This window comes from Chiloscyllium plagiosum, unplaced genomic scaffold (assembly GCF_037043375.1).
Source record: "Chiloscyllium plagiosum isolate Xiang-an unplaced genomic scaffold, Cpla_swu_hap1 HiC_scaffold_25, whole genome shotgun sequence".
NCBI lineage: Eukaryota > Metazoa > Chordata > Chondrichthyes > Orectolobiformes > Hemiscylliidae > Chiloscyllium > Chiloscyllium plagiosum.
Window position 1 is genome coordinate 48,083,415 of NW_028270163.1, and position 27,083 is coordinate 48,110,497.

Genomic DNA, 27,083 nt, shown 5'->3' on the forward strand with positions numbered 1-27,083 from the left:
TTTGCACAGCTAAACTTCGAACAGCTGAACTAAATGTCAGTGAAAGAATAGTCTTCACATGATTAAACCGCTCTGTGGCACAATGAGTGCCGAGTCTGTTGGTGTTTGTGAAAAATGCCACGGCATTGATTCATCAGGGAGTAAAGGAATATAGACTCGATGCCAAATCTAGTAGAAGATGAAACTGATTCTTCCAGAGGTCCTGAAAGAACATTGAATGCTCTTTATTCTTGTTTTTCATTTTCTGCTTAGCTATCATTAAAGTGAATCCTTAAAATTATAAACTTGACTAAGAAGTTAATCCAAATGTTAAATTCAGATGTTAATGGGACCACTTTTCAAAAAAGGTATGGAATAAAAATCCTCATAGGTGTTTTGGCATTTTGGTTCACGAGGTGAATATAGATATATCATTAGCATAGAAGTCAGAAGATGGTCAGAATCCTTTTCTCAGAGGTAAAATGTCTAAAACTAGGAGGCATGCATTTAAGGTGAGAGGGGGCAAGCTCAAAGATGAGAGGCAAGGTTTTTACAGTGGTAGGAATGTGGAATGCATTGCCTGGGGTGGTGGTGGAGGTGGATACGATAGGGGACATTTAGATAAACACTGAATAAGCAAGAATTGGAGGGATATGGACCAAGGGCAGGCAGAAGGGATTATTTTAGTTAGTTTTAGTGTCACGTGCGGCACAACATTGTGTGCTGCAAGGCCCGTTGCTGTGCTTTACAGTTCTATGTTCTAAGTGATACAAATATCAAAAGTACTAAGTTGAAGCAGCATAAAATGGCGGTGAAAATAAAAACAGATTCAGTATTCAGAATGGAAACTGGAATGGGAAAAGCGTATTTCTGATGTCCTGTGGTGGAGGAGTCACTCATGGTGCTTTATTACTATCTCCAAATGTTAAGCTTTCAGTACCTGACCTGTTAAGTGGTAGGATGTGAAACTTTGTTGGTTTGTCAGCTGGATTGTCTTTAAGCATAGGCTTGCATATTCTTTCCTTCCAGAACATAGGAATGGTGCCTTTTTAAAATAAAGTTTAGCTCGGCTGAGTTAAGATGTAAAGAGTGGAGAATGAACAAGACCGGGAATTCCCAAGCTAGGTATTAGGAAACACTCAGTCAATACTTAAAGGCTGCACTTAAAGAATTTAAAGCAGAGTGAAGTTCCTCAATGGAAATGTATTAATTTGCAGCTTTAAATATACAGCATTTGTGAAGACATGGCATTACTTTTATCTTTTCCTCTTTAATATATTTGAATTCTGAGTTGCTTCAGAGACCATGGCAGACGTGTGCTTTGTTCTTCCATATACTTTTGCAGCTACAATGCATTTCTTGATAACATTGGCTACATTTCTGCCACTTATATTATATTACAAGTGACATTTAAAATGTGTAATGGTGTTATTTGAGAACTACTATCATTTGATATTCCACTGTGAATGGATTTACTTAGTAGCAACCCTGTGGCACCTGGAAGAAAGAGCCAAAGTCTTGGTGGAGGCTTGGTTAAGTAGTGTGTGTTAAATTGCTTGAAACACTGTTGAAACCATTGGATTGTTTTAAGTAAGATTAACTGTTTTTTTTAGTTTAGTATACTGCAAAAAGAAAGACATGCTGTTCACATTTTGGGATGAGTGGTTTCTTAATGACTCCAGTTGATTTATGTTTGCACAAACAGAAAACAATGTTTTGTTCTGAAGTGTGTTTGTAATTCTTCATGGCTTGTGGCTTCCTGTGTGGATTTGAGAACAAATGTGTTGACCTCCTTGGTCTTCCTTCTCTTGGTGCAAGTCTGGATCAATACATAAGGCTTTGTAGATTACAGGCAGGCTGAGAGACTGCAGTTCTGTTAAAAACTGCAAAACAGAAAGTGAGAAGGTTTTGATAACTATCATCTCTAGATTCTGATGTATGTGTTTCCAGCATTTTGTGGTTAAGATTTGAAACATTTTAAAATTTTTGAGATTTTGGAACAAACTGATTTGAGTGCCATGCTTGGAACTTGACTATGGAGCATATTTGGTTGTTGGATTTGTTATTGTTTAGGGGGTTCTGCCTCTGCTTTTTGTGATGCTTAAACATCTGGCCCAGTGTATCCTTTTAAGTAATGTTGGGCAATTTCAGGTAGAGTAGCAGCAAAGTCTCTGCATATGCTTTCAGTTTCCTTTGGTGTGAAGTTTTAAAAAAAAACAGTCCTGTTCCTGATAGCCTGACATCCACTTCTCAATTTGAAGCATGCAGGAATGAGTAAGGCTATTCATCATTCCTCCTAACATTGCACAAAAAGAAAATTCAAAAGCTGCTGACACCTGTGATCAGGGCTGCTTCATGAAAAATGACCACTGGTGACAGTGGTACCAGTGAACTCCAGACATCTCTAAAATTATAGTGCAGCGTTAGTTGTCATCTTCTGGAGAATAGTGATGTAGAGAATTTAATCTCTATCCTTTTGTTATGTACCAGACCAAACCCCCTCAAAATATATTAAGATAATCTAGGCCCTAACTTTTTCTTATTTTAAAGGTAAGTGTAAGGTACTGTGTTTGAGATACAATTAGTTTGGTCAAATGACCAGATTTGAAGCAAAACAGACTCTATTCATCCACACTAGTTAAAATACAACAAAAGAATAAAGAAAAGAATTGGCTTAGCAGTAACTATTGCAAAACTCAACAGAATAATCGATTAGCTAGCTACTAAGCAGTAATAGTTCCAATATAGTAACATTCCAAAAACATACCCTTGGCAAAAGGCAAATTCAGAAACAGATTATCTCTCATGAAACTTCAGCTCAGGAGGAAAAATGTAAAGAGAACTCTGAACGAGTGTATCAGGGAGAACTGTACTATAGCAGCAGACTCAGCAACAACCGTTACTAGTGAAAACCAAAGAAACTAAAAATCCTGGTTCTGTGAGCGCTTGATCACACCCATTTAGGCTTCTTCTATTGTTCAAACTTAAAAACAAACCCCCAAGGTGCCTCAAACTATTCACACTAGTGGTTCTGTGGAGACTACTTGGCACCAATCTCTTAAAACCATTGCATCATCACACTTCCCTCTCCTAATTGTGCCCCTTGGAAGAAATTACACTGCCGTTGGCCGTGAGTATTAGGATGGTATTAGGAGGAAGGCATAGAGTGCTATCCCTTAAATTAGGACTACTGCTTATTTGTAGCTATGTAAAATAACCAAAGTTTGTAGATGAGACAAAGTTCACAAGTACAGTTAGGAGAAAGTGCGGACTGCAGATGCTGCAGAGTCAGAATCGAAAAGCGTGATGCTGAAAAAATCACAACAGGTCAGGCAGAATCTGAGGAGCAAGAAAATGACCATTTCAGACATAATTCTGGGTTAGTGGTGCTGGAAGAGCACAGCAGTTCAGGCAGCATCCAAGGAGCAGCGAAATCGACGTTTCAGGCAAAAGCCTTTATTCCTGATGAAGGGCTTTTGCCCGAAACGTCGATTTCGCTGCTCCTTGGATGCTGCCTGAACTGCTGAGCTCTTCCAGCACAACTAACCCAGAATCTGGTTTCCAGCATCTGCAGTCATTGTTTTCACCTCCTTTCAGACATAATCCTGAATGAAGGCCTTCTACCATTATGACCACTTGATGCCAAATGCACAGCCAGGAATCTGATTATGTTCCAATATTTTATCATTACTTTTAAATAGCAAAAGCTGAGGTAAACATTGGTTGTTCTGTTTGTAATCTACAACTGTTTTCTGTGATGGATTCCAAGTAAGAATGCAGGAAAATGTGGCAGGTATTCTGAATAGAAGTACTGATGCAATTGATGACCATTTGCAATCTATGTGGCCAATCTCACCATAGCAGGAATAACTGTACCACATTGCAGCTGTTAATAGTCTTGGTATATGTTGATTATGAGCAAAAAAAAGAGAAAATAAAAGCCCAAAATAACAATTCCTCGTTGGATAGGTACTGTTTCACTGAAAGGCAGGGTGTGGGGATAAATCAACTAGTGGGTGGGTTCGGAGAAATAATTATAACCATCCTGAACCAGTTGAAAGTAAGAGACAGCATGGGCCATATACCTATGGGCATTTGCTAAAATAATTATTAATATCAGCATTGTCAGCTTTATTTACTGAGTAGTGCAACTGCAATGGTAATCAACATTAGCTATGCTTATTTTAAGAATTCCTTATTCGCTTTATCATTAGCAACCTCTCTGATTCTCTCTCCTTTGAAATGCTCCTTTATGCTTACCTCTTTGATCAAGCTATTGGTCTGCTGTCCTAACATCCTCCTTTGTGACTTGATGTCAGATTGTGTTTGATAATGCTCTTGCGAAGCACCTTGGAATGTATTACTGTGTTAAAGCTTTCAAATGCCAACTGTTGTTGAGCTGTCCATTTGTTAAATATGTGTGTACATGCATAATTTCAAGCCACATCTCTCTTGTAGTTATTTTAATTAACCTGTTTGAACATATTGTGACGTATGGGGCACCTTCTGGCCAAGAGGGAAGGACTTTTATCACTGTGCCACAAGAGCCCTTATTTTTTTTTTGTGCATCTATTTAAAAGGGATATTGAATAGATTGGGATTGTGTATTTGTAAATTTGTTCCATTATGTGTCTCACTGGTGTAACCTCACACTGCCAGAGCCCCACAGATGTGAATATACTGTTTGTGTTTTCAGTTTTATTTCAGGCATATCCCATATAAAAGCCACTTGCATAATATTTGCAGTCTAATTCATTATAATTTAAAAGAGCGCATTGAAAGTAAAAGCTCATGAGTGCGTGTGATAATTATACTTTGTTAGTTTGCACTCATTGATCAGTCCTGTTAATGGAATAATTTGGAATATTTTGTTTTTTAGATGAAAACTGTCAGTGTTGCCTTAGTTCTATGCCTAAACGTTGGTGTGGACCCCCCAGATGTGGTGAAAACTACTCCCTGTGCTCGTTTAGAGTGTTGGATAGGTGAGTAACCTCTTAAATTTGAGCGATAATATATTCATTTATGACTTGGTTCATATTCTCATTCATATTTCTGAATATTTATTGTTTTTGGCCCATAACTCACAGAACATAAAGTTTTAATTTTATCTTCACCCTTTTAATCCAAGAGGTAGGAAAGCAATCTGTGCTGCTGTTGAGTGTGTGCAACATGTTATTTCATGACAAGCATCTCCCAAGTGGTAAAATCTCCTTCCTAACTGACTATCTTCAGCTTGGAAACATATCATTTGGGGAATCAGTGCTTTATCTAACCACTTGCTGTGAGTTTGATGGTGTACCAAAGCACTGAATCACAAACCATTACATGTTTGAAATTGTCAGTTTTTGGAAATAACCAGATGGACTGCAGTTATTTTTCTTGTTTCACGACCTGTTATGTTTCAGAACATACATTTATGATTTTGCTCAAAATTTGAGTGCATTTATTAATTGCTCTGGACAATTTATCTGTCTTTTTAATCATTTGTTGTTTGCTGAATTAGTGGTTATTTTTACACAGAAATTGTGCTTTGGTTGATGTTTAGAAAAATGTAGTTACTTTCCTCCTTAATGCAAGACACTGCAATTAATTATTAGTCCAACCAGCCTAAATAAGATTGATTAATTCAGTCAAAACCAGGGGCTGAATCTGGGACATCGCTGTTTCTGAAATAACATGTCTCCTCAATGCAGCATTGTCTTCATCTTACCATTAGAGTTAGATGGTCTGACTCGCTTTTTTTAAAATAAAGCCTGCTCCTATATTGTATAGTTGGTTCTTCAGTTTGAGCAACAATTCTGAACATTGGTATACATATGGAAAAATTGCAATTCACAGAAAAATTCACTCTTGTGCAAAGTGTAGCTAATTTTAAAGTCGAAGGGTTTGCTTTGTTTGAAGCAATGTATTGTTTGGCTGAGGTTAATTTGGCACAAAATTCCAATTATGCAGTGTAGGATTTTGGTTCAGGTTCTTGGTGTTCTATGTAATATTTGTTACAGATATTTATTACAAAACTATAAAGGCTACCCACAGTATTAGCAAAACTTTTGCAACTATCTTAACTGTGAAAATTGGTTGAGGCCAAGAGTGGATTTGGCCCCTCAGGAGGCAGCTTGGAATAGAATCATTTTGGGTTGAGGCACACTTTGGCTCATGGAGTGTTATAAGGTCCAAATTAACCTCAGCTAAAAGAAAGTGGAGTCCCAGGTAGACAGGGCAGTCAAGCCGGCTTTTGGCACACTGGCCTTCATCAGTCAGGACATTGAGTATGGAAGCTGGGAAGTTATATTTCAATTGTGCAGGACGTTGGTGAGTCCACACTTGGAGTATTGTGTTCAGTTTTGGTCACCTTGTTGTAGGAAGGATGTTATTAAACTGGAAAGAGTGCAGAAGAAATTTACAAGGATGTTGTCAGGACTTGATGGTATGAGTTATAGGGAGAGGTTGGACAAGCTAGGACTTTTTTCTGTAGAGCGTAGGAGACTGGGGGGGATCTTATAGGGATGTATTAGACTATGCGAGCATGGATAGGGTGAATGACTCAGACTTTTTCTAGGGTTGGGGAATTGAGGACTAGAGGGCATCAGTTTAAGGTTAGAGGGGAAAAAATAAAAGGGAACCTGAGGGGCAACTTTTTTACACAGGGTGGTATGCATATGGAATGAGCTGCCAATGGAAGTGGTTGAGGCAGGTATGTTAACAGCATTTAAAAATCATTTGGACAAATACAAGGATAGGAAAGGCTTAGTAGACTATGGGCCAAGTGCAGGGAAATGCACATTTTGATTATCACAGACCAGTTTGGGCCAAAGGGCCTGTCTCCATGCTCTAGGACTCGATGACTTTTCTATGACTGGAAAGAGCATTAGCTCACTATAAAATGCAAAGAGCTCTCGTGGCACAGTGGTTCAAGTCCCACCTGCTCCACAGATGGGTAATGTCATTGCTGAGCTTACTTGATGTTTCATCTGTTTTTTTTCCCCCGAACTATCATTTTGGTGGCAGGGATGGGTTGATGTGATTAGTTTTGGATGATGTCCACTTGGAAGCTTGTGCCAATGTCAGTAAATAGAGCTGTGCTTTCTCTATGTAGCATTGATTTAGCTTGGGTATTAAGGTCCTCTGAGGCTCAAACTGCCAAGCATTTTCTCTTTAGAAAATACAGTGAACATTATTGAGTTATTTCCAAAAATGTTCCTTCATTCAAAAGAATTTTTTTGAGGCAGCCTGAATTGTTCTTGTGAAGGTCTTTAGGCCTGTGTCCTTTGGGAAAAAAAAATCTGCTTTGCACTATAAAGTAAGGACAGCAAATTAAAGGACCTACCTGTTGCTGTGTTAATTAGTAGCTTTGATCCATAATGAACCGTTTAAAGTTGTTTAATTTGTTCATCTGCATAATTTCCAAATTTGATCAATGAAGTAGTGGTTGGGAGGATTTACTGGTTCAGATTTAGTTTCATGTCATGGATATCCAAGCTCCTTTTTTTCAGTCGTTTGTGTGATAGGGCTGTTGCTGGCTGAGCCAGCATTTATTGCCTGTCACAGTTGCCCTTCAGAAGGTGGTGATGAGCTTCCGCCTTGAACCACTGCAATCCACCATATCATTAGGGAGGAAATTCCTGGATTTTGGGTCAGAGACATGGAATGGTAATATTTTCAAGTCAGCATAGGGAGTGACTTGGAAGAGAACTTGCAGGTTTATTATTATCCATTCGTGGGATGTGGGCATCACTGGTTTAGTCCAGCATTTATTGACTGTCCGTGATTGACTAGAGGGTAGTTAAAAGTTGCTGTGGGTCTGGAGTCACATGTAGGCCAGAATACGTAAGGATGGCAGTTTCCTTCTCTCAAGGACATTCGTGAACCAGATGGGCATTTCCAATAATTGGCAGTGGATTCTCCGTCATCATTAAACTCCAAATTTTTATTGAATTCAAATCCCCACCATCTGTCATGGCAGGATTTGAATCCAGGTACCCAGAACATCACCTGGGTCTCTGGATTAACAGTCCATGTTACATGTTACCTCCCATGTTCCCATATATCTGCTGCTTTTGGCCTTCTAGATCAGAGTGGTCGTGAGTTTGGAAGGTGCTGTCTGAGGGTCTTTAGTGCATTTCTGTGGTGCATCTTGTAGATAGTTCACCGCTGTTACTGAGTGCCGGTGGTAGAGGGAATGGATGTTGATTGATGTCGTGCTAATCAAGTGAGCTGCTTTGGCTTGGATGATGTCAAGCTTCCAAAGTGGTGTTGGAGCTGCATCCATCCAGGCAAGTGGGAAATATTCCATCACACTCCTGACTTGTGCCTTGTAGATGATGGGAAGTCTTTGGGGAGTCAGGAGCTGAGTTACTCACTGCAGTATTCTCAGTATTTGATGTACTCTTGTAGCCACCGTGTTGATGTGACTCATTTCTGAAGATATTAAATAAGTTGTTCTTTACTTAATGGCTGTTTGTACCTTGGGTTTGTATCAGACATAGGCCACACCACTCCTAGTCAGCTATCATACTAGTTATGGTGAATTCTAATTACTTCACCATCAAAGCATAGTAAACATGCTGCTGGAGGATTGACAGCCTCTCTTCACACCAGGCTGAGGCATCAGTCCTAATTACTTCACAAGTGCAGTCTGTCATGCTACTTGGTATTCAAAAACTGTTTGGAATAGACTTTTCTTTAAGAATTCAGTTTTGTTGTTTAGAACATAGATCAATACTACTTTTGAGAAGATTTGTAGCTCAGGTTGAGGTCAGGTTGTAAGTTTCCTCGCTAAGCTGGCAAGCTTGTTTTCAAACGTTTTGTCACTATGCTAAGTAACATCATCAGTGAGCCTCCGGTGAAGCGCTGGTGTTCTGTCCTACTTTGTTTGTGTGTCTCGGTCTCTTAAGGTGGATGATAAGACACCTGAGAGATGATTACCAGACTGCTCCGACCCCTTGGCATCATGGTAACCCATAAACCTACCAATACACTGAAACAGCTACTGATGATCCTAAAGGACCCTATACCAACAACCAGCAAAACGAATGTCATTTACAAAATACCTTGCAAGGCCTGTAACAAACACTGCCATTGGACAAACATGCAGAAAGCTAGCCACCAGGATACACCAACTAGCCACCAAAAGTCATGAGCCACTATTACTAAGCATCCTTACACACAGACGAAGAAGGGCAGCACTTTGACTGGGACAACACATACCTCCTAAGACGGGCTAAACAGAGACACGCACGGGAATTCCCAGAGGCCTGGCGTTCAAACCGGAACTCCATCAATAAACACATCGATTTGGGTCCCATTTACTAATCTCTGAAAAAAAGAACAGGAAATGATATCACCCACCTTAAGAGACCAAGAGACACAAATAGAAAGTGGGACACCAGTGCTTCACTGAAGGCCCCCATAATGATGTTACCTAGCATGGTGACAAAACGTCTGGAAACAAACCTGCTGGCTCAGTGAGCAAACTTACAACCTATAGATCAATACAGCATAGGAATAGGCCCTTTGGCCTGCCATGTTGTGCCACACGTGACACCAAATGTCTTCTGCGTGCCCTTGGTCCATGTACCTCCATTCTTCACATATTTGTGTGCATAACTAAAAAGATCCTTAAATGTATCTGCCTCCGTCAGCACCCCTGGAACTGCATTCCAGACTCCTACCATATTCTGTGTTAAAAACAAAAGACTTGCCCCTCATATCTCTTTTAAACTTTCTGCCTCTCACTTTAAGTTAGACAATTCAATGTTAGGAAAAAGATTCTGGCCATCAACCCTATCTATGCACCTCATAATTTTATAAACTTCTATCAAGTCTCCCCTCAGCCTCTGTTGCTCAAGAGAAAACAGCCTGCATTTTCTAGCCCCTCTTTATAGTTCATGCCCTCTAATTCAGGCAGCAGCCTGGTAAGTCTCTTCTGCATGCTCTTCAAAGCCTCCACATTGTTCCTGTAATATGGCGACCAGAATTGAACACAGTACTCTGAGTGTGGCCGAACCAAAGTCTAATTGTATTTAAATGTCCAGTTAAAGAACAGTGCTCCCTAGAAATACTTTGACTTTGTCTTTACCCTTTTGAAAGATGGATGAGAAATGCCTGGGAAAACAGTGAACAAAACGAATACATGAACATTTTCAGAACAAATTGAAATCACAAATGTACGTAAGGCTCTTTGGCAGTTTGGTTCAAAACAAAAAAATCTGATTTAATTTCTTCTTCTGCTCCCTTCATTAGAAATATTGAAGGTATACATTGAATGACTCCAGTGTCTGTGCCTGATACCTTACCCAGTTGTCATTGTTCCTGTCCCTGGTTCCAATATGGTCAAGATTTAACTGGAATCCGTGCTTATGTTTAATGCTTTTTTACTACTATTCTGTGTACCCTTATGTAGCTCCTTATGTATTCTATCTGTCAAGATGCCATGAAATTCAATTTTTTAAAAATCCTTTATCGTAAGGGTAATACCAACGTTTCCACGCTTTCAGGACTTGGATTTAATTCAATTGGCTCAGTGACCAATATTGAATCTCAGTGAAGATAAAACACTTTGGATTGCAATCCAATAACATCCTGTTTACTTCGCTATTTGCCACTGTGCAGTGAGTGGAGGTAGCTAGGTTATCACTGTCTGCATATCTATCAACCATTTTCCTAGCTAGTTTAACTCTATTCACTATTGTCAAATCAATGAATATCACAATGTCCCAATAAATTTGGAATGAGCCAAAGTAATACCTGTGTGAGGAGATTGTAGTGTTGTCACTGGACTAATAACCTAGAGACTCGGGTAATGCTCTGAGAAACCCACCACAATAGATAGTGGATTTGAATTTTAACTAGTGCAGGCACAATGGGCCGAATGGTCTCCTTCTGAGTTGTAATGATCCTGTGTCAAGAGAAGGACTGGTTACTCGACCTGAAATGTTATCTCTGGTTTCTCTCCACAGATGCTGCCAGAGCTGCTGAGCTTTTCCAGCAATTTCTACTTTTGTGTTTGTGATTCTGTGTAGTACTTTAGCAAACCCCTTTTGGAAATTGAAATGTATTGCATCCACTGCTTTTTTCCTTTGTCTATCTTGCCTAATATCTGCTCAAAAATAATTCTAATAATTTTGTGTGGCATGACTTTCCCTCATGAAGTCTTGCTGACTCTGTTGCACATGCGATAGCAAAGTTTAAGAGGCATTTATGAACAGGCAGAGGATAGAGGGGTACAGACCATAAACAGGCAGATGGGATTGTTCAGAATAACATCATGGTTGGCACAGACATGGTGGGCTGAAGGACGTATTCATGTGTTGTACTGTTCTTTGTTCAGAAACAAAGTATAGCAAATTTCAAACCTTTTTTCAGAAATAACTGAGAAAGTAATTGAAGTTAGATGGAATTGATTATTGGAGGACTATAAAATGAAAATTAACACCAAGGCAGTATTGAGGGGGTGGTGTATTGGAGATGTCATCTTTCAATGAACTCTTAAACTGAGTTATAGTCTGCACTGTCAAGTGGATGTAAAAGATGTCACGCCGTTATTTTAAAGAAGGGTATGGGAATTATGTCTGACCAATGTTTATCCCTCAATCAGTTTCACAAAAGCAAATTAATTGGTCATTGATATAATACAAATTGTGAAAGTTGCCTATGAATAAATTGGCTGCCCTCTTTTTCCATGTGACTACACAATGTCTGCTTCCAAAATGTTTAATTGTCTAAGAGTTTTAGGATGTTGTGTGGAAATGAAAGGTGCTAAATCGTCTTTCTTGGAATAGCACCCAGAATTTGAGATGGGGCAGATCTAATTGAACCGACTTCCGTGTGTTTTTTAAAGGAAGGGTCAGCCTGAGTGGAGATTAGAAAACCCATGACTTTTTGTTGGGTGTGTAAAAAGCAGTACTAACCATTTGGGCTGAATGGCTTGTTTCCATTCTGTGACCTCATGTTTGTGTGCAGAATTTAATAGTTTCATTAAAGGCAATCATTGGTGGCATAATAGAGTTCAGTGTTTTTAGCATCTTAGTTGTGAAATGTAAAATTCAAAGCAGTGGTAAAGAAATATCCATTAAATTTGCATTCACTAAAACCTGCATCCCACTAAATTATTCTCGCATAATAGTATCCTGTTGTGTTAATGGCATTCTACTAAATGAAGGTGGATCCTGTTTTGTCCCTGGAGCAACAGTAATTGCCACTTAAATTATTTCAATGCTATTACTTTTTAATATATTTACCAAAGGTTTAAACGTTTACTAATGCTGATTCCATGAGCTTTAAGTGTAATTAGTTTTGAAATGTAGTTACTGAAACAGGGAATAGATGGTACGGTGACTGGGGTGACATGGAGACTCAGTGGTTAGCACTGCTGCCTCACAGCATCAGAGTCCCAGGTTTGATTCCAGCTTTGGGTGACTGTGTGGAGTTTGCACATTTTCCCCGTGTCTGCGTGGGTTTCCTCTGGGTGTTCCGGTTTCCTCCCACAATCCAAAGATATGCAGGGCAGATGAATTGGCCATGCTAAATTGCCCATAGTGAAAAGGTGCATTAGTCAGAGGGTAAACGGGTCTGGGTGGGTTGCTCTTCGGAGGGTCGGTGTGGACTGGTTGGGCCAAAGGGCCCGCTTCCACACTGTAGGGTATCTAATCTAATCAAGTGGTGAACACTAGATGCCGAATGAATTAATTAAAGTGAATAATATTATTTATTGTACTTTGCTTAATTTATTTTTTAAAAAAGTTTGGCTGTTCCATTTAAATCCAACCTCAATGTGAAGTTATGCACTTTAGTAGAAAAATAGAGGCATAGACTATTTTCTAAATGGAGAAAGGCTTCAGAAATCTGAACCACAAACTGGCTTGGGAGGCCTCATTCGGGATTCTTTTAAGGGTTCAGTTGGTAGTTAGGAAGGCAAATGCCATGTTAGCTTTCATTTCAGGATGGCCAGAATACAAGAGCAGTGACACACAGCTTAGGCTGTATAGGACTCTGCTCAGACTGCATTTGGAATATTGTGTGCAGTTTTGAGCTCTGTATTTAAAGAAGGATGTGCTGTCCTTGGAGGGGTTCCAGAAGGAGTTTACAAGAATTATTGCAGGATGAAGGACTTATCATATGAGGAGTGGTTGAGAACTCTGCGACTGTACTTGATAGAGTTTAGAAGGATGAAAGGGGAATCTCATTGAATACTCAAAGGCCTGGATAGAGCGGCTGTGATGTCGATGCTCCAACTTGTGGGAGAGACTAGGACTTGGGGCACAGCCTTCGAGTGAAGGAATGACTCTTTAGAACTGAGATAAGGAGAAATTTCTTCAGCCAAAGGGTGATTAATTTGTGGAAGCCAAGTCATTGAATGTCTTTGAGAGAAAGAAGTTCTTGATTAGTAAGGGATCAAGGAAAATAACAGGATGAAGTTAGGACAGTTAGGTTGACAAAACTATCAGCCATGATCGAATAGTGGATCAGACTCGATGGGCCAGATGGCCTAATCTTGCTCCAATATGTTGGTCTTAGAAAGAACCCACTAAAGACAGAATCTTGCACAAGCTTAATTCAGTTGCAACTTTGTTCTGAATTTAATAAGGTTTGGAGGAAAAGGCAAGTTATATGTGAACAAGTAGACCATGCAATTTACTTGGAATTGTATAATAGCCATCAATGTTAGAAATATTGGCTGGTGAGCATTCAAAATCTGGTATCTGTTTTCAGGGATATTTGAGAATATGTTGCTGTTTGATTGTTGGCCTCAGAAATCCTGCGGAGAATAGTCTATGCCATTATCAGTTCCCACAGCAGTGCAATGCTCAGAAATGCCACTTCAGAATAATTTAGCATGAGATCGTGAGTTTTTATCGGTTCCAGTTCAAAGAGGTGGTCAAAATTATTTGTTTGAGTTTATCAGTGACACTCATTAATTTGTCTGTTCATTTTTGTTAAATAAAGGCTTGTGAGAGCTTGAAAGCAAAGTATAAAATTTTAAATACCTGCTCTCCTGTTCTGTCCACAGATGCTACCAGACCTGCTGAGTATTTCCAGAATTTTCAGGTTTTAATTTCACATTTTCAGCATCCAGTGGATGTTACTTTTGTATGAGGTTGCAAATTGCTGTTGCCCCTCAGAAGTGGGCATTGTGGTAGAGCTGAATGATGCAATATGTCATGCAGTTGTACAGTTGCCACAGTGAAAAGTTGGGTCTGTAGGCAGTCTAAGTTTGAAGATGGAATTAAAGATAGACGGCAATTGTGACTTTGTAGGAATATAATTTGAATAGCGTCCAATTTTTCACCTTTCTTAAATTATGGTTGAGCAGGAAGAGAGATGAGTTGCATCATCATTATTATCATCATCATTATCACTGCCAATTCTTCAGTCATATAGTTAACAACTGAAGGTCTGCGTGGATAGCCAGCTGCTGATCCTATTCAAGAAGCCCATCTTTCCAGCATCCCCCTCCCTACCTTAGTCTTGCTAGGTTTCTGAACCAGGATAGGATCCCGTTTCCACTGTGTAGTTAAGGTGCTTCCCTTGGTCCATCTACATTAACGAAAAACTATGATAATTGCTAATGTCTGTCAATTAACCTCTTTTCCCAGAAAGTGAGCATTTGTTTGTTCCTTCATGACATTGGGCATTTTTGGCAAGACTAGCCTTTATTGCCTTGTGAAGTTGATGGTGAGCTATTTCCATGAATCACTAGAATCCTGATATAAGTTACTTCCACAGTACTTTGTTAGTTTTTCACAGCAGCATGACACAACTGAGTGGTTTAATGAGCCCATTACAGGCAGCAGCAGAGATTACCTTGTGCATTGAAATATTTTTGCATTAATATCTTGCAGATCCACTGTCCATGAGCCCACAAAAAGCATTGGAAAGTATTGGTGCTAATTTACAGAAGCAGTATGAAAATTGGCAACCAAGGGTGAGTTTTATTTATTCAGCATTGGGAATAAATTTAGCAAATTGCATTGAAATTATTGGGCATTTATTAAGTAAGCAGCTATAACGAAACTTGTAAGTATATACTATTTAATAAGTGGAATCTGAATATTATCTGATTGAGGAAGTATGTTGCCATTGTCAGCCTTTGAGCCAATGGAGTGTTTCTGCAGATCATTCTGTCATTTCAGACTGTGTACTCTGAAGCTTCTGTTTTACTGTTGGCAGTAACCTGAAGTCTTTGTGTCCTCTACATTTCTGTTGTTAACTGCTGCAAAATCACTGCATTTAACTGCAGTATTACTCCATTATTTCCTTAATACTGTGTTACAATTAGGCAAACACCCATTTCTTCAGTCGTATGTCAGAGTTTGTTTTGGTAACTTGTAAACTTTATTTACAATTTGAGTTATAACTTATATTTTTGTTATAATTGATGAATAAAAAAAATGACTGGAACATTCAATTGCTTGTAAATTGAGCCTTTTCTGTTTTATACTCTTGCGGTTGGGTAGTCTTTGATTTCTGAACCTAGTTGAAAATGCATGACGTGGTCAGCATCTGATATGATTGCTGCTGACATGCCAAAGGAACTAGAAAGTGAGGGCTGAAGATGCTGGAGATCAGAGTCGAAAAGTGTGGTGGTGAAAAGCACAGCCAGTCAGGCAGCATCCGAGGAGCAGGAGAATCGACGTTTCGGGCATGACCTTTCCTGATGAAGAGCTCATGCTTAAAACATCCACTCTCCTGTTTCTCGGATGCTGCCTGACCAGCTGTGCTTTCCCAACACCACAGTTTTCGACAATGTCAAAGGAACTGATTAATTGATATTTATCTGTATTTGTCTGTCTTGAGCATGTTTCTTGAGCATGTTTCTTGAGCATGTTTCTTGAGCATGAATTTGGCTGAAAGTGAAGCTTTCAAGCACAGCCTGAGGAGCTGAATAACGAACCATGGATTGTAAATTCCATCAGTGTTAAGTTTGTTGTCTTTGTTGTAAAGGTCACTTCTGTACCACATTTAATGATCTTGAACAAATTTGAGATTCAGGGTGATTGAAAGTGTGCTATGTAATATGTGTAGTTTTGAAAGATAGACCAAAAAAAGTTTCTGCCTAAAATGGTCAGTATGATCCAGTCTGCTTTTAAAACTCAGTTTTTAATTGTTTTGTGTTTTGTAGGTTAAGAGACTTTTTTTTTTGTAGAGCATTCAGTGGGGGATATTTCTTTACATGAACTTTGTGACAAAATTGTTACAAATGATATGTCATTTTTGCATTTTGTGCAAATATTGTTGTCTTGGATCAGTCATAATTTTGCTTTCATCCATCAAGATGTGAGCCTCTCTTGCTTTTCGATAGAGACGTTTCTTGCCTTTTCTGTTCCGAATGGTCCTTTTAAGATTTTCTTTGTAGCTTCAAACTTGATATTTTTTGTATTTTTTTTCAGAAAAAAATCCTTTTGGATATTTGAAAACAGATATTCACAAATTACTGCAGATACTGCCTGACCAGCTGAGTATTCCATGCATTTTCGGTTCTACATTTCGTTATACTGATGATTTTCCAGGTGATTTACTTGTCCAAAGTTATTGAAGATCATGATGTGGTTGTGCCGATGTTGGACTGGGGTGGACAAAGTTTAGAAATTTCTCAATAGTCCAACCGGGTTATTTGGAAGCACTAGCTTTTTGAGCGCTGCTCCTTCTTCAGGTAGCTTTGGCAGAGGATCATAAGTCACAGAATTTATGGCACAAGATTAGTGTTATGCAACTGAAATATATTGAACAAACCTAAATTGCTGTTAAGCCTTTCATCTTTGAGAATGGGTTTCAGGTTTTGATTCATTAATATGTAAATCCCAGAGCTACTTTTTAAGTCATGTTCTTGAGATAACTGAAGGTGACATCTCAGCTCAGACAGTGCATTAAGATGTGAGGTTAGAGTCTTCTGCATCCCAATCTTGAGCCAGACTGTTTCTATTTCTAAAGTAGGAATTTATAAAATATTACATGGATTGACTGCCTGCAGATTGTGCGTTTTTTGAGAAAAGTAGAAGTATCTGCAAATGCAAATTCATCCCATAGATTTACGTGTTTGTGTGTGTGTGAGAGAGAGAGAGAGAGAGAGAGAGAGAGAGAGAGAGATGGAATATAAGCCTTTGAAAGTGTATGTGTGTGTCTGTGAATGAGCGAGGGTCTGTGTGAGTGAGTATTTAAGATTATATATATGCACACGCACAAACACACTCCCCACACCCCCACACTCACAGGTGTATACGCCATCATGCTCTCACACTTTATCAAGCATACACATATGCAAGCGCACACACTCTCACCCCACTCTGTGGGGTGAATTTGCATTTGCAGAATTATATTTGCAGATACAATCTATTTTGCTCAAAAAGCGCACAATCTGCAGGCAGTCAATTTTCTATGGTAGCTTTTTGGTTCACTTTCATTGACCTTTATCACCGCACTCCAGGTGGATTGACTGACTGGTTCGGGCATTGCTCTGAGAAATGTACCAGCAAATGGCTGTCATCATGTTGAGTAGAAAAAGTGTATATATGTGTTATTTCTATGGAAAAAAAAGCCCTGTGTATTAATAGGTAGCTTTCAGTGCATGCAAGTGTGGTGCACACTGTGAGCACAACTGACAATCGTAATTGGTTGTCACCATAATTCCTTGCACTTTCAGAATTCTTGAGCAAATTTGCCCAATTGCACAATCACATTTAATGTTAGATGCTGCAGTTTTGCAAGCACAGGCTGGTTGTGTATAGTCAGTACCCTGCTTCATGTGAGCAGCCGAAGAGAGAGAGAGTCATAGAGATATACAGCACAGAAATAGACACTTTGGTCCAATTAGTCTATGCCCACCAGATGTCCTAAATAATTGTAGTCCCATTTGCCATAATGTGGCCTATGTCCCTCTCAACCCTTCCTATTCATATACCCATCCAGATGCCATTTAAATGTGGTAATTGTGCCAGCCTCCACCACTTCCTCTGGCAGCTCATTTCATACACGCACCACCCTCTGTGTGAAAACGTGACACCTCAGGTACCTTTTAAATCTTTCCACTACCACCTTAAACCTTAGCCTCTAGTTTTGAACCCTCCCCCCAAAAAACCCAGAGAAAAGACCTTGTCTATGTACCCTATCTATGTCCCTCATGATTTTATAAATCTCGGAGGTTTGGCCTATGTGCAATATCATATACGTATAGCCTACGTATATGATATTGCACTGGCATTGTGATAGATTAAAATGTAAAACCTTACTGTTAACAGCTTTAACGGGTGCATTTCCCATGGCATCGCCTCTACCACATGACAAGCAATCAGCACAACCCTTAAACATATATAAATTTGATTTTCCTCCTTGAATTGGCATTCTTATGAAATTTCGTGATGAATGCAAAATTCAAATCTTCAACAAAATTTCATCTTTCAGTCACACTCCAGTAAGTGCTATCTTATCACTGCTTGTAGAAAGCAAATTGATTATTACCTCTCCTGTACAGCATCTTTAACGGATGCACAAGCTAGAAGGGTCATTGACCTGTGGCCTTAGGTCATTCAATTATGGAAGAGAGAAGGGGGAGTTTTGGACACTGAGCCTTCAGGTGGTTAGCTAATGTATTTTAACTGTGGATGCAGACACATCCCCAGCTGTTCACTGATTCAGCTATTCACTGCCTATACAACTGAGCCCTACAAGAAGTTTTTAAAGGTATAATGAATTGAAGCTGTGGAGATCATGAGGAATGCTTCATTTCGAATAGTGTTCAGCTACCCTTTACATCAATCAAATATTCCACAAGTAATTTGCATGTAAGGCAAGGGCAGTATATTCATATTGTGTTAAGGATTCATTCTGTCAAATGATGAAGCTTCTGCTGTTACGAGTAATTGTAAATGCTAAAGTCATTTATTTTATATGCGCTATTGCACATGAGCATATTGAGTAAAAATGTTATGCAAACTTTAACCTTGTACAGTCTATTTTCTGACCACTCCTTCACGTGTGCAGAACAGTGCATCACATTTTAGGCACTTAACCTCCATTAGATTTCAGCTTCAGTTGTTTTATTTGTAATGTCCTACGTGAGCATCTGAAGAATATTTTGTGGCATGGTTTTCAAGGTAGTATAAAATTGTGCTTGCTGAGGGCTGAAATATATGCTTCACTGTCGACTGCCTTCACACTATGCTTCTAGATTTCTAACTTTTACTTAATCCAAGTAGGGAAATAGGATTTTTTTTGCTGGTTTCTGTGGTCTTCTGGATTCTGTTCATCTCATTTGATTCTTGTATTTATTGACTTATTAAAATGTTTTTGCAAACTAAAACATTTTTCTTTGGTTCCCAATGGGCAGTTTTGTATTCAGATCCATTTGAAGAGGTTCTCTGTGAATCCTAAATCACCTCTTGTTGCTAATTACAATTTTGATCTCTAGTTGGATTCTTTGTGTGTAATTGAATAAATGTAAGCTGCTTATCGGAATGATATTTTTAGTTTGCTTTTCCACACTGGTAATATGAATTAAATTATAGTAGAGTGCAACTAGTAGGAATTGACTTTCAGGCTATATTGGGCAAAAAACAATTATTTGAGACAAGGGTGTGGTGTATTCTGTTCGATTGCATTGGTTGTAATGTGAGAAATGCAATCACTTAATTAGCATAGCATCAATGACTGGGCAGCTCATCTTGTTCCCATAGATTCAAAACCATTTTTAATCTGTGGAATTGAGATTACTCTGGAACTACCTACCTCGTTATAAGAAGACTGTGAATGCATGATTTTGCTCACTTCTAATAAAAATGCACTATGGAAAATGGAATAAATTGACTATATACTAAAAGTAAATGTAGAGAAATAGCCACTTCCTTCTGAGATTATATCAGAACAGAGCAGGAGTAGGCCATATGGCCTGCTTCCTCAGTCAACAAGCTGATGGCTGATATGATTCTGGTCTAAACTCCATTATCCTATTGGCTTCATGTAACTTGTAACTCTTCTGAATCAAATCCTATACAATTCAGCTTTAAATATATTCAATGACTCAGCCCTCCTCTAGTCTTAAGGCAAAAGAATTCCAATGATTAATAACCACTGTGAAATGAAATTCCACTTCTATCTCTGTCCTAATGGGAGGTCTCTCATTTTTGAGCAATGCTCTCAAATTCTAGAATCCCCTGTGATGAAACACATCATCTGAGCATCTGCCCTGTCAACCAGTTTAGCATCTTGAGATTAAATAACATCACTTCACTGTTGTGAATTCCAATGTGTATTGGCCCAACCTGCTCAGCCCAGGAACCAGTTTGGGTAATGTGAGCTGCTGTAATGGAAGTATATCCCTCAAGGGGGCCAACCCTGTGCATATTCTAATGGCCTTACCATTATAGCAAGACTTCCTTTTATTCTACATCAATCTTGCAATAGGGGCTGGCATTTAATTTTCCATTGCAGTTACTTGCTGTGTCTGCATGGTAATATTTTGTGATTTATATAAGACCATAAGAGACAGGAGCAGAGGTAGTACATTCACACTGTCGAGTCTGCTGTTTTCATAGAGATAATGGCTGATATATGTACAAGGATATTTGAATTTGTGCACTGATTTCCCACCATGTAATTAATCTACTTCTCAATTCTTCTGCCGAAGAGAGCAATCTCGTATTTTCTCATATTATCTGAGTTGTGACAACTCACTTAACATATCCATTTGCAGACTCATCATGTCCTCCTTCCAATATGCTTTGCTACCTAACTTGCTCATCAGCAAGTTTGACTACAGTGCACTCGCTCCCTCCGTTAAAACTATTAGAAGTTGCAAATAATCGAAGGTGGCCTAGATTTGTATTTAAAATGAAGAGTTCACCAAAGAATATTATTTAAATTTATCTTCACTAAACATTTATTATAATATTTACTAGATCCAAAACATAATTATAAACTGACAGATTTCTGAACTAGCTGAATTTTGGCTAGCTGAGAATGAATTCAACATTGCTAATTGATGATTAAGACAAGCATTTTGTCTGAATACAGGAAAAATAAATAATGCAGTTTTCCATTTATAATTCATGAGGAACAAAGTACCTGCATATGTTACAAAAACCAGTAAAAAGTAGCAGATTTTGCATTATATTGTAAATAGTCATTATTGCTTGGACCTGGCGTGCTTTTTTAAGTGGGATTTTTTAATTGAATTCAGAACTTTTTAAAAATGGATGCATGAAATCATCCTAATGTTTGTTGTAGAGGTTGTTTCATAAATGTGAAATGTAGATGTTGAAAAAAGGATTGGTAGTGATGTAACTCTGAATATTCCATACAATGGTATTCTTAAAATTCTTGTGATGGTTTCCAAAACTTTGGTAGTGTACTTAATTGAGGTGCATAGAACTTGGGAGTCTTGCACATTTCTCTGGGAAGTGACATTGACAGAAATTGATGACATTCAGCGCCAGTGAAGTATCACTCCCATTCTTGCTTCAAAATGTCTCACCAACAAATTCTACATTTTCTTTTAGTGAGTTGCTGCATAAATAGCAGATATGATTGTCTTGGTTTCCTCTCCAAGAGAGACAGGCTAACTCATTGATGTTGAACTCCCAAAAAAAGCTCAGTGCTATCTACATGGGCTGCTAAAACAGCTTTAAAGACTTCTTTCCAGCTCTGATGTTCTGAAGACTTCAAAATTTTGCTGGTATGGGTTCTTCTCAGAACCAAGCCTATATGTGACTAGTCTTTTCTGTGTCATAAAAGCTCAACTTAATAAACACTTCAGCAATTATCTGACTCTGTAGCTTGAGGCATTTAACTTGGGTCATGTGATTTCTTGGAGTTAAAACAAACAACTGTGGTTGCTGGAAATCTGAAGCAAACAAAAATGAAATTGCTGGAGAAACTCAGCAGATCTAACAGCAATAGTGGAGAGAAAACAGTTAACATTTTGAGTCCAGTGACCTTAAGAAATTGATTTCTTGAAAATGCTGTTTTGAGCTGTTTCTACTCCCATTTTATCATCCTACTTCCACCTGTACAACTCACTATGTGTCCTATCAATGTCATCTGCAAACTTGGGCATGCAACACTCTTACTTTATCCAGGTTATTTGTCTGTATGGTACAAGTCTGAGCACTAAAGTGCATAGCACCTGGTACATCATATGAAACAGAACTTGCCACCTTTTATCTCTGTTCTGCCTCGTATATCTATCCTGATTTGTTTAGTTCAGTTGGAGATCATACTTATTTTGTTGATGCTTAATTTTTGGTATGTATTTAGTCTCCATGCTCAACAAGATAAAATGAAAACAAAAGTAATGGTGTAGCTGTTGAATTCATAACCAACTATCTACATTTCCATTCAGATAACCTTTCTCGTTCCATATGAAGGTTAACACTTCATTGGAGTCTCTGGTGCAGTTGCAACCCTTATCAGAAATGGGAGATCACTTAATTGACTTAAAACATAGTATGTAGCTTAGTCACCAGTTCTTTCTGTCATGGTGGATATTGTTCTGAGCAGTCAGCAAAGTCTTTTGTTATATTGATACCATACCAGCAGATCACCAGTATAGTGGTTGACCCAATTAAGCCTGCTGGGTGCTGTTTTGAAACAGAATGGAGCTACTTTATTTGCATTGTATAGATTCCTGTTACTTTTGCTTTTAATACATTTCTTGTCCTTTAGTTTTATTTCAGAACTGATACTTAATACCAAATGTTTATGTTGGGCTAACTCTCTCCTTTACACCTTCCGTATTTGTTGAAAATTGCAAATCTCCCATTTCTGTTCAAAGATGGTATACAGAATACTTGTATAAGATGGTACTGGGGTGCTATTCACATTGCAGAAATGCACAGGAAATGTTTGCATGTCTCTCATTATCAGAACCATATGTCTTTTATTTGGGGAGCAGCAAAAACATAAGACGAAGCGCAGTTGTTTTTGGTATTTTGATCACAAGATTGTTGGAATGGGACACTAGAGTATTAGTTCAACTTGCTTCCAAATTGTTATCCTGATTGGAGTCTCTGGTTACCTAAAGAATAAACTCGGGTGTTTGGGCTTTCTACATGTGCTTCCATGATTATACCTTTAACTTGATTAAAATTAGAGGTCCCTGGGATGATTACTTTGAACTAGACTTCTCTCTAGGTCAACAAGGAGTCAATTAAAATTTTGAACTTCAGGATCAACACCCAAGAGATGACCAGAATAAATTATTGCAACAAGTAACAATACCTTGTATTTATGATTAAATTGTCAGAATTTTAATTTTTCATAAAACTAGTATATCTCCTGTGGCATTAGTTGAATGATACGCTTTCCTCAATATAATGCTAGGATTGCTGCGCACGCTGTACCTCTGAGAAATAGAGACATTGGTGACTGAGTTCTTTGGATTAAGCTGTACCTATTGCATATTCATGGTGAATGCCTGTGGCCAGGGCTTTGAAAGAGAACTGAAGATATAAATAGCTATCTCTGGTGATGCTTTTGAGAGTCAGAAGATTTGTTTTGGAAAATTGTGATGGAACACACCATGTATTATTAAGTGGAATTGATCCGTGGTTTTGCTGATGAAGAAAATATCTGTTGGATTGGTTCATGAGCAAAAGTACTCCAGTCACAGTGCACAAAATGTAAATACGTGCATTTTGAGCTTAGCATAAAGCACCTTAATTCAATTTGTACATGCATATCACAAATTTTGGACCCCGAGTCTCTGATTTCCTTTCCCGTTTTCCATAGATGGTATTTCTGCAGCTTAGCTGGTAAGAACGTCAAAGGCTTCGTGAGTAACTGACCCTCCTCTAGCTTTCCATTCTAGGAATTGACCAATTGAAACCAAAACAAAATACTCAATTATCAGCTGGTCTGGCAGCATCTGTAGATAGAGGGGGGAACATTTCAACTTTTCATGTTGATGACCCTTCATCAGAACCTGATGAAATTGTCCTCCTAGGTATGGGTTCTTAGAAGCTGAAAAACTGGTGTGGGGGAATTGGGGCACTGGCACCACTACTGGGGAAAGTGGGATCTGTACAAATGTGGCGGTCTTGAACCATGCTGGGACCAGTGTTCTTGCCGACATCTTAAAATGGGAAGTAGAGAGACTTTTAAACTAAATAGTGAGGGAAAATTATCAAAATTGGGAAGATGTGGTAAATCGATGAGGAGATGCAAAACATTCACTGTTATACGATGCAGACCCTCCATTACTTTCACACCATACCCACTTCATCTTTAACTCAAATTAAATGGACATCATGTATATGAACTGAGACCCTGTTGAGAGGGACCCAAATCTCATTTGTCCATTCTTCTACCATCCTGGTAGTGTAAAAGATGTGATTTTGGAGTTAACTAATCCCAGCAATCAAATTCCAAAATTTACTTTATGGTAAAGATACCCACACTTAAATAATGTACTAGCTACTAGAGTCACGGAGCTGTACAGCATGGAAACAGACCTGGTGGTCCAACTCGTCCATGCTGACCAGATATCCTAACTGATCTAGTCCCCTTTGCCAATACTTGGCCCATATCCCTCTAAACTCTTCCTATTCATATACCCATCCAGATGCCTTTTTAAATGTTGTAATTGTACCAGCCTCCTCCACTTCCTATGGCTGCTCATTGCATACATGTACCACCCTCTGCATGAAAAGGTTGCCCCCTTAGGTCCTTTTTATACCTTTCCCCTCTCACCCTAAACCTATACCCTCTAGTTCTGGACTCCAGCATCCTAGGGAAAAGACATTGATTATTTATCCTATCCATGCCCCTCATGATTTTATAAACCTCTATAAGGTCAACTCTCAGCCTCCGACGCTCAAGAGAAAGCAGTCCCAGCCTATTCAGCTTCTCCCTATAAACTCAAATCCTCCAACCCTGGCAACATCCTTGTAAATCTTTCCTGAACCCTTTCAAGTTTCACAACATCCTTTCTATTGTTGGCTTTTGGTCTAATTTCACATTCTGGACAAATAAAGCATTAATGATCATGATATTTCACTTAGCTGGGGTGTTTTGGAGCTCCCACCTTGCGACTATCTGGAAAGTGCCATCTTTATTATAGGCAGCTGGCGCACTGAGCCCATAAATTGCACACATTTACTTACACAAATGCGAGTGCTCCACCTAGTGGTAGCACTGGCTTTAAACTGGCCTGAAAATGCTCCCATTCAATTATGTGGCACAGTTTATTGAATTAATTAATCATACAAGGGTGCCTTTAACCACAATCGCAGCATTTTAAAACCCATCCAAATTCATGAATTCTTTGCACTGGATGCCAGCGACATCAAAATCTTTGAGTTACTTTGACAATGGCATCAACATTGGGATTTCCCTTCTCTGGATCACAAGTGGTGGTTTTAGTAACATGATCATTGCTTTAAACAAATTGTCTTTTGCTCACCATTCATTGAATTGGGTATTCTGCGTACTTTGATCCCATAATTTGATGTCATCACACAAAACATTACTTAGGACAGAGTGCACATTTTTATTCATCGTGAAGCTGTTTTCTCTGTCAGCTGTTAACACAGAAAAAGATTTTTGCATCCAAAGGTTTAACTACAGAAGTTGGACCACTCAGTATGACTGCTGGGGGCTCTCTCTTATCTCACATGTGCATCTTAATCTATCCCTTTTATGGGATCTGAATGCAGCAGTCTGAAACAGTGTCAGACAGTAGGGTGTCTATTCCACATGTTATTAATCCAGAGCACAACTTCATCCTCATCCATCTAGCTATTGTCATGATCATGATTTCAAATGCGTGCAGGGACCTTGAGTTTTGGCATGGTCTTATGTCTGTGGTTTACCACTGGCTTTTATTTTGTTACATCAACCATAACACCACCATGAAGCATGTCGTCTTATGTTCTATGGTTTTCAATACAACTGTTTATTCACTTCACTGTTTGGTTGCACAGCACATTGAAATTCACGGTGTTTCTTCCAAGTTGCCAATGTGGTGTAACGGGTATCCATGCATTTGATGCTGTCTGGTGATGAATAGTGGCAAACATATAATTTTGCTTTGAGATCTTTATGTAATTTCTGGATGATCTTGATCCTCTGCTGCGACACTAGAAATTGTTGTTGTGCAAACTTAGAAGCTAGGAGTGGCTGATCTTCTTACCTCAATGCCATATTCCTGCTTTCTCCCCAAATGATGCTTTTTGGAATCTAAAGATGTCTGTTTATTTCTTTCTTGGGTATATTCAATGACTTGGCCTCCATGGCCTTGTGACGTAGAGAATTCCACCGGTTCACTACCCTTTTGAGTGAATAAATCTTTCCTGATCTCAGTCCGAAGTGGTTTACCCCACTTCCTGTAACTGTCTTCCCTGGTTCTAGACTCACCAGCAAGGAAAAATCTCACTGTATCCAGTCTTTCTAGCCCTTTTAAATTTTGTACTATACAATCAGATCCTTCCTTGTCCTCTGAAACTCCTGTGAAAGCAGGCCCAGTCAAACCAATCTTGCCTCCGAGGAGAGTGCTGCTGTTCATTAGTTCCCAACCTTTCCAGTATCAAGCTACACAGTCTACATTACTGAGCAGACCTCCCTTCTCCTGCGCATGCATGGGGACAGATGTCAGCCTTCATTAACAGACTTCGAGGCTCTAGGAGAACGGAAGCATATGTGCAAAAAATGTGCAGCACACTTCACACCTTGTTGCACACCCATTAAAAACCGATGGCCTTGTGAATCTCTGCACTCTGTCTATAGCAGTATATTCTTGGTTTGGATGGGGAGACCATATTTGCACGCAATACTCCAAGGCCATTGTCATCACCTCCTCTACCTTGGGGAGACAGGCCGCCTACTTGCGGAACGTTTCGGGGAACACCTCTGGGACACCCACACCAACTAACCCAACTGCCCCGTGGCTGAACACTTTAACTCCCCCTCCCACTCTGCCAAGGACATGCAGGTCCTTGGCCGCCTCCATCACCAGAGCCCTGACCACATGATGTTTGGAGGAAGAGCGCCTCATCTTCCGCCTAAGAACCCTCCAACCACACGGGATGAATGTAGATTTCTCCAGCTTCCTCATTTGCCCTCCCCCCACCTTATCTCAGTCCCAACCCCCGGATTCAGCACCGCCCTCTTGACCTGCA

General features: G+C 39.2%; 1 protein-coding gene across 1 annotated transcript in view; it reads left to right on the top strand.

Annotated features, from left to right (window-relative positions):
* The window catches only part of rptor (regulatory associated protein of MTOR, complex 1), a 397,195-nt gene that overhangs the window by 31,275 nt on the left and 338,837 nt on the right, over positions 1-27,083 (top strand). Inside the window, exons 2-3 of the mRNA XM_088000708.1 lie at positions 4,859-4,961; positions 14,820-14,902. Coding sequence (XP_087856834.1) covers positions 4,859-4,961; positions 14,820-14,902 — 186 coding nt within the window. The remainder of the gene's footprint in view (positions 1-4,858; positions 4,962-14,819; positions 14,903-27,083) is intronic.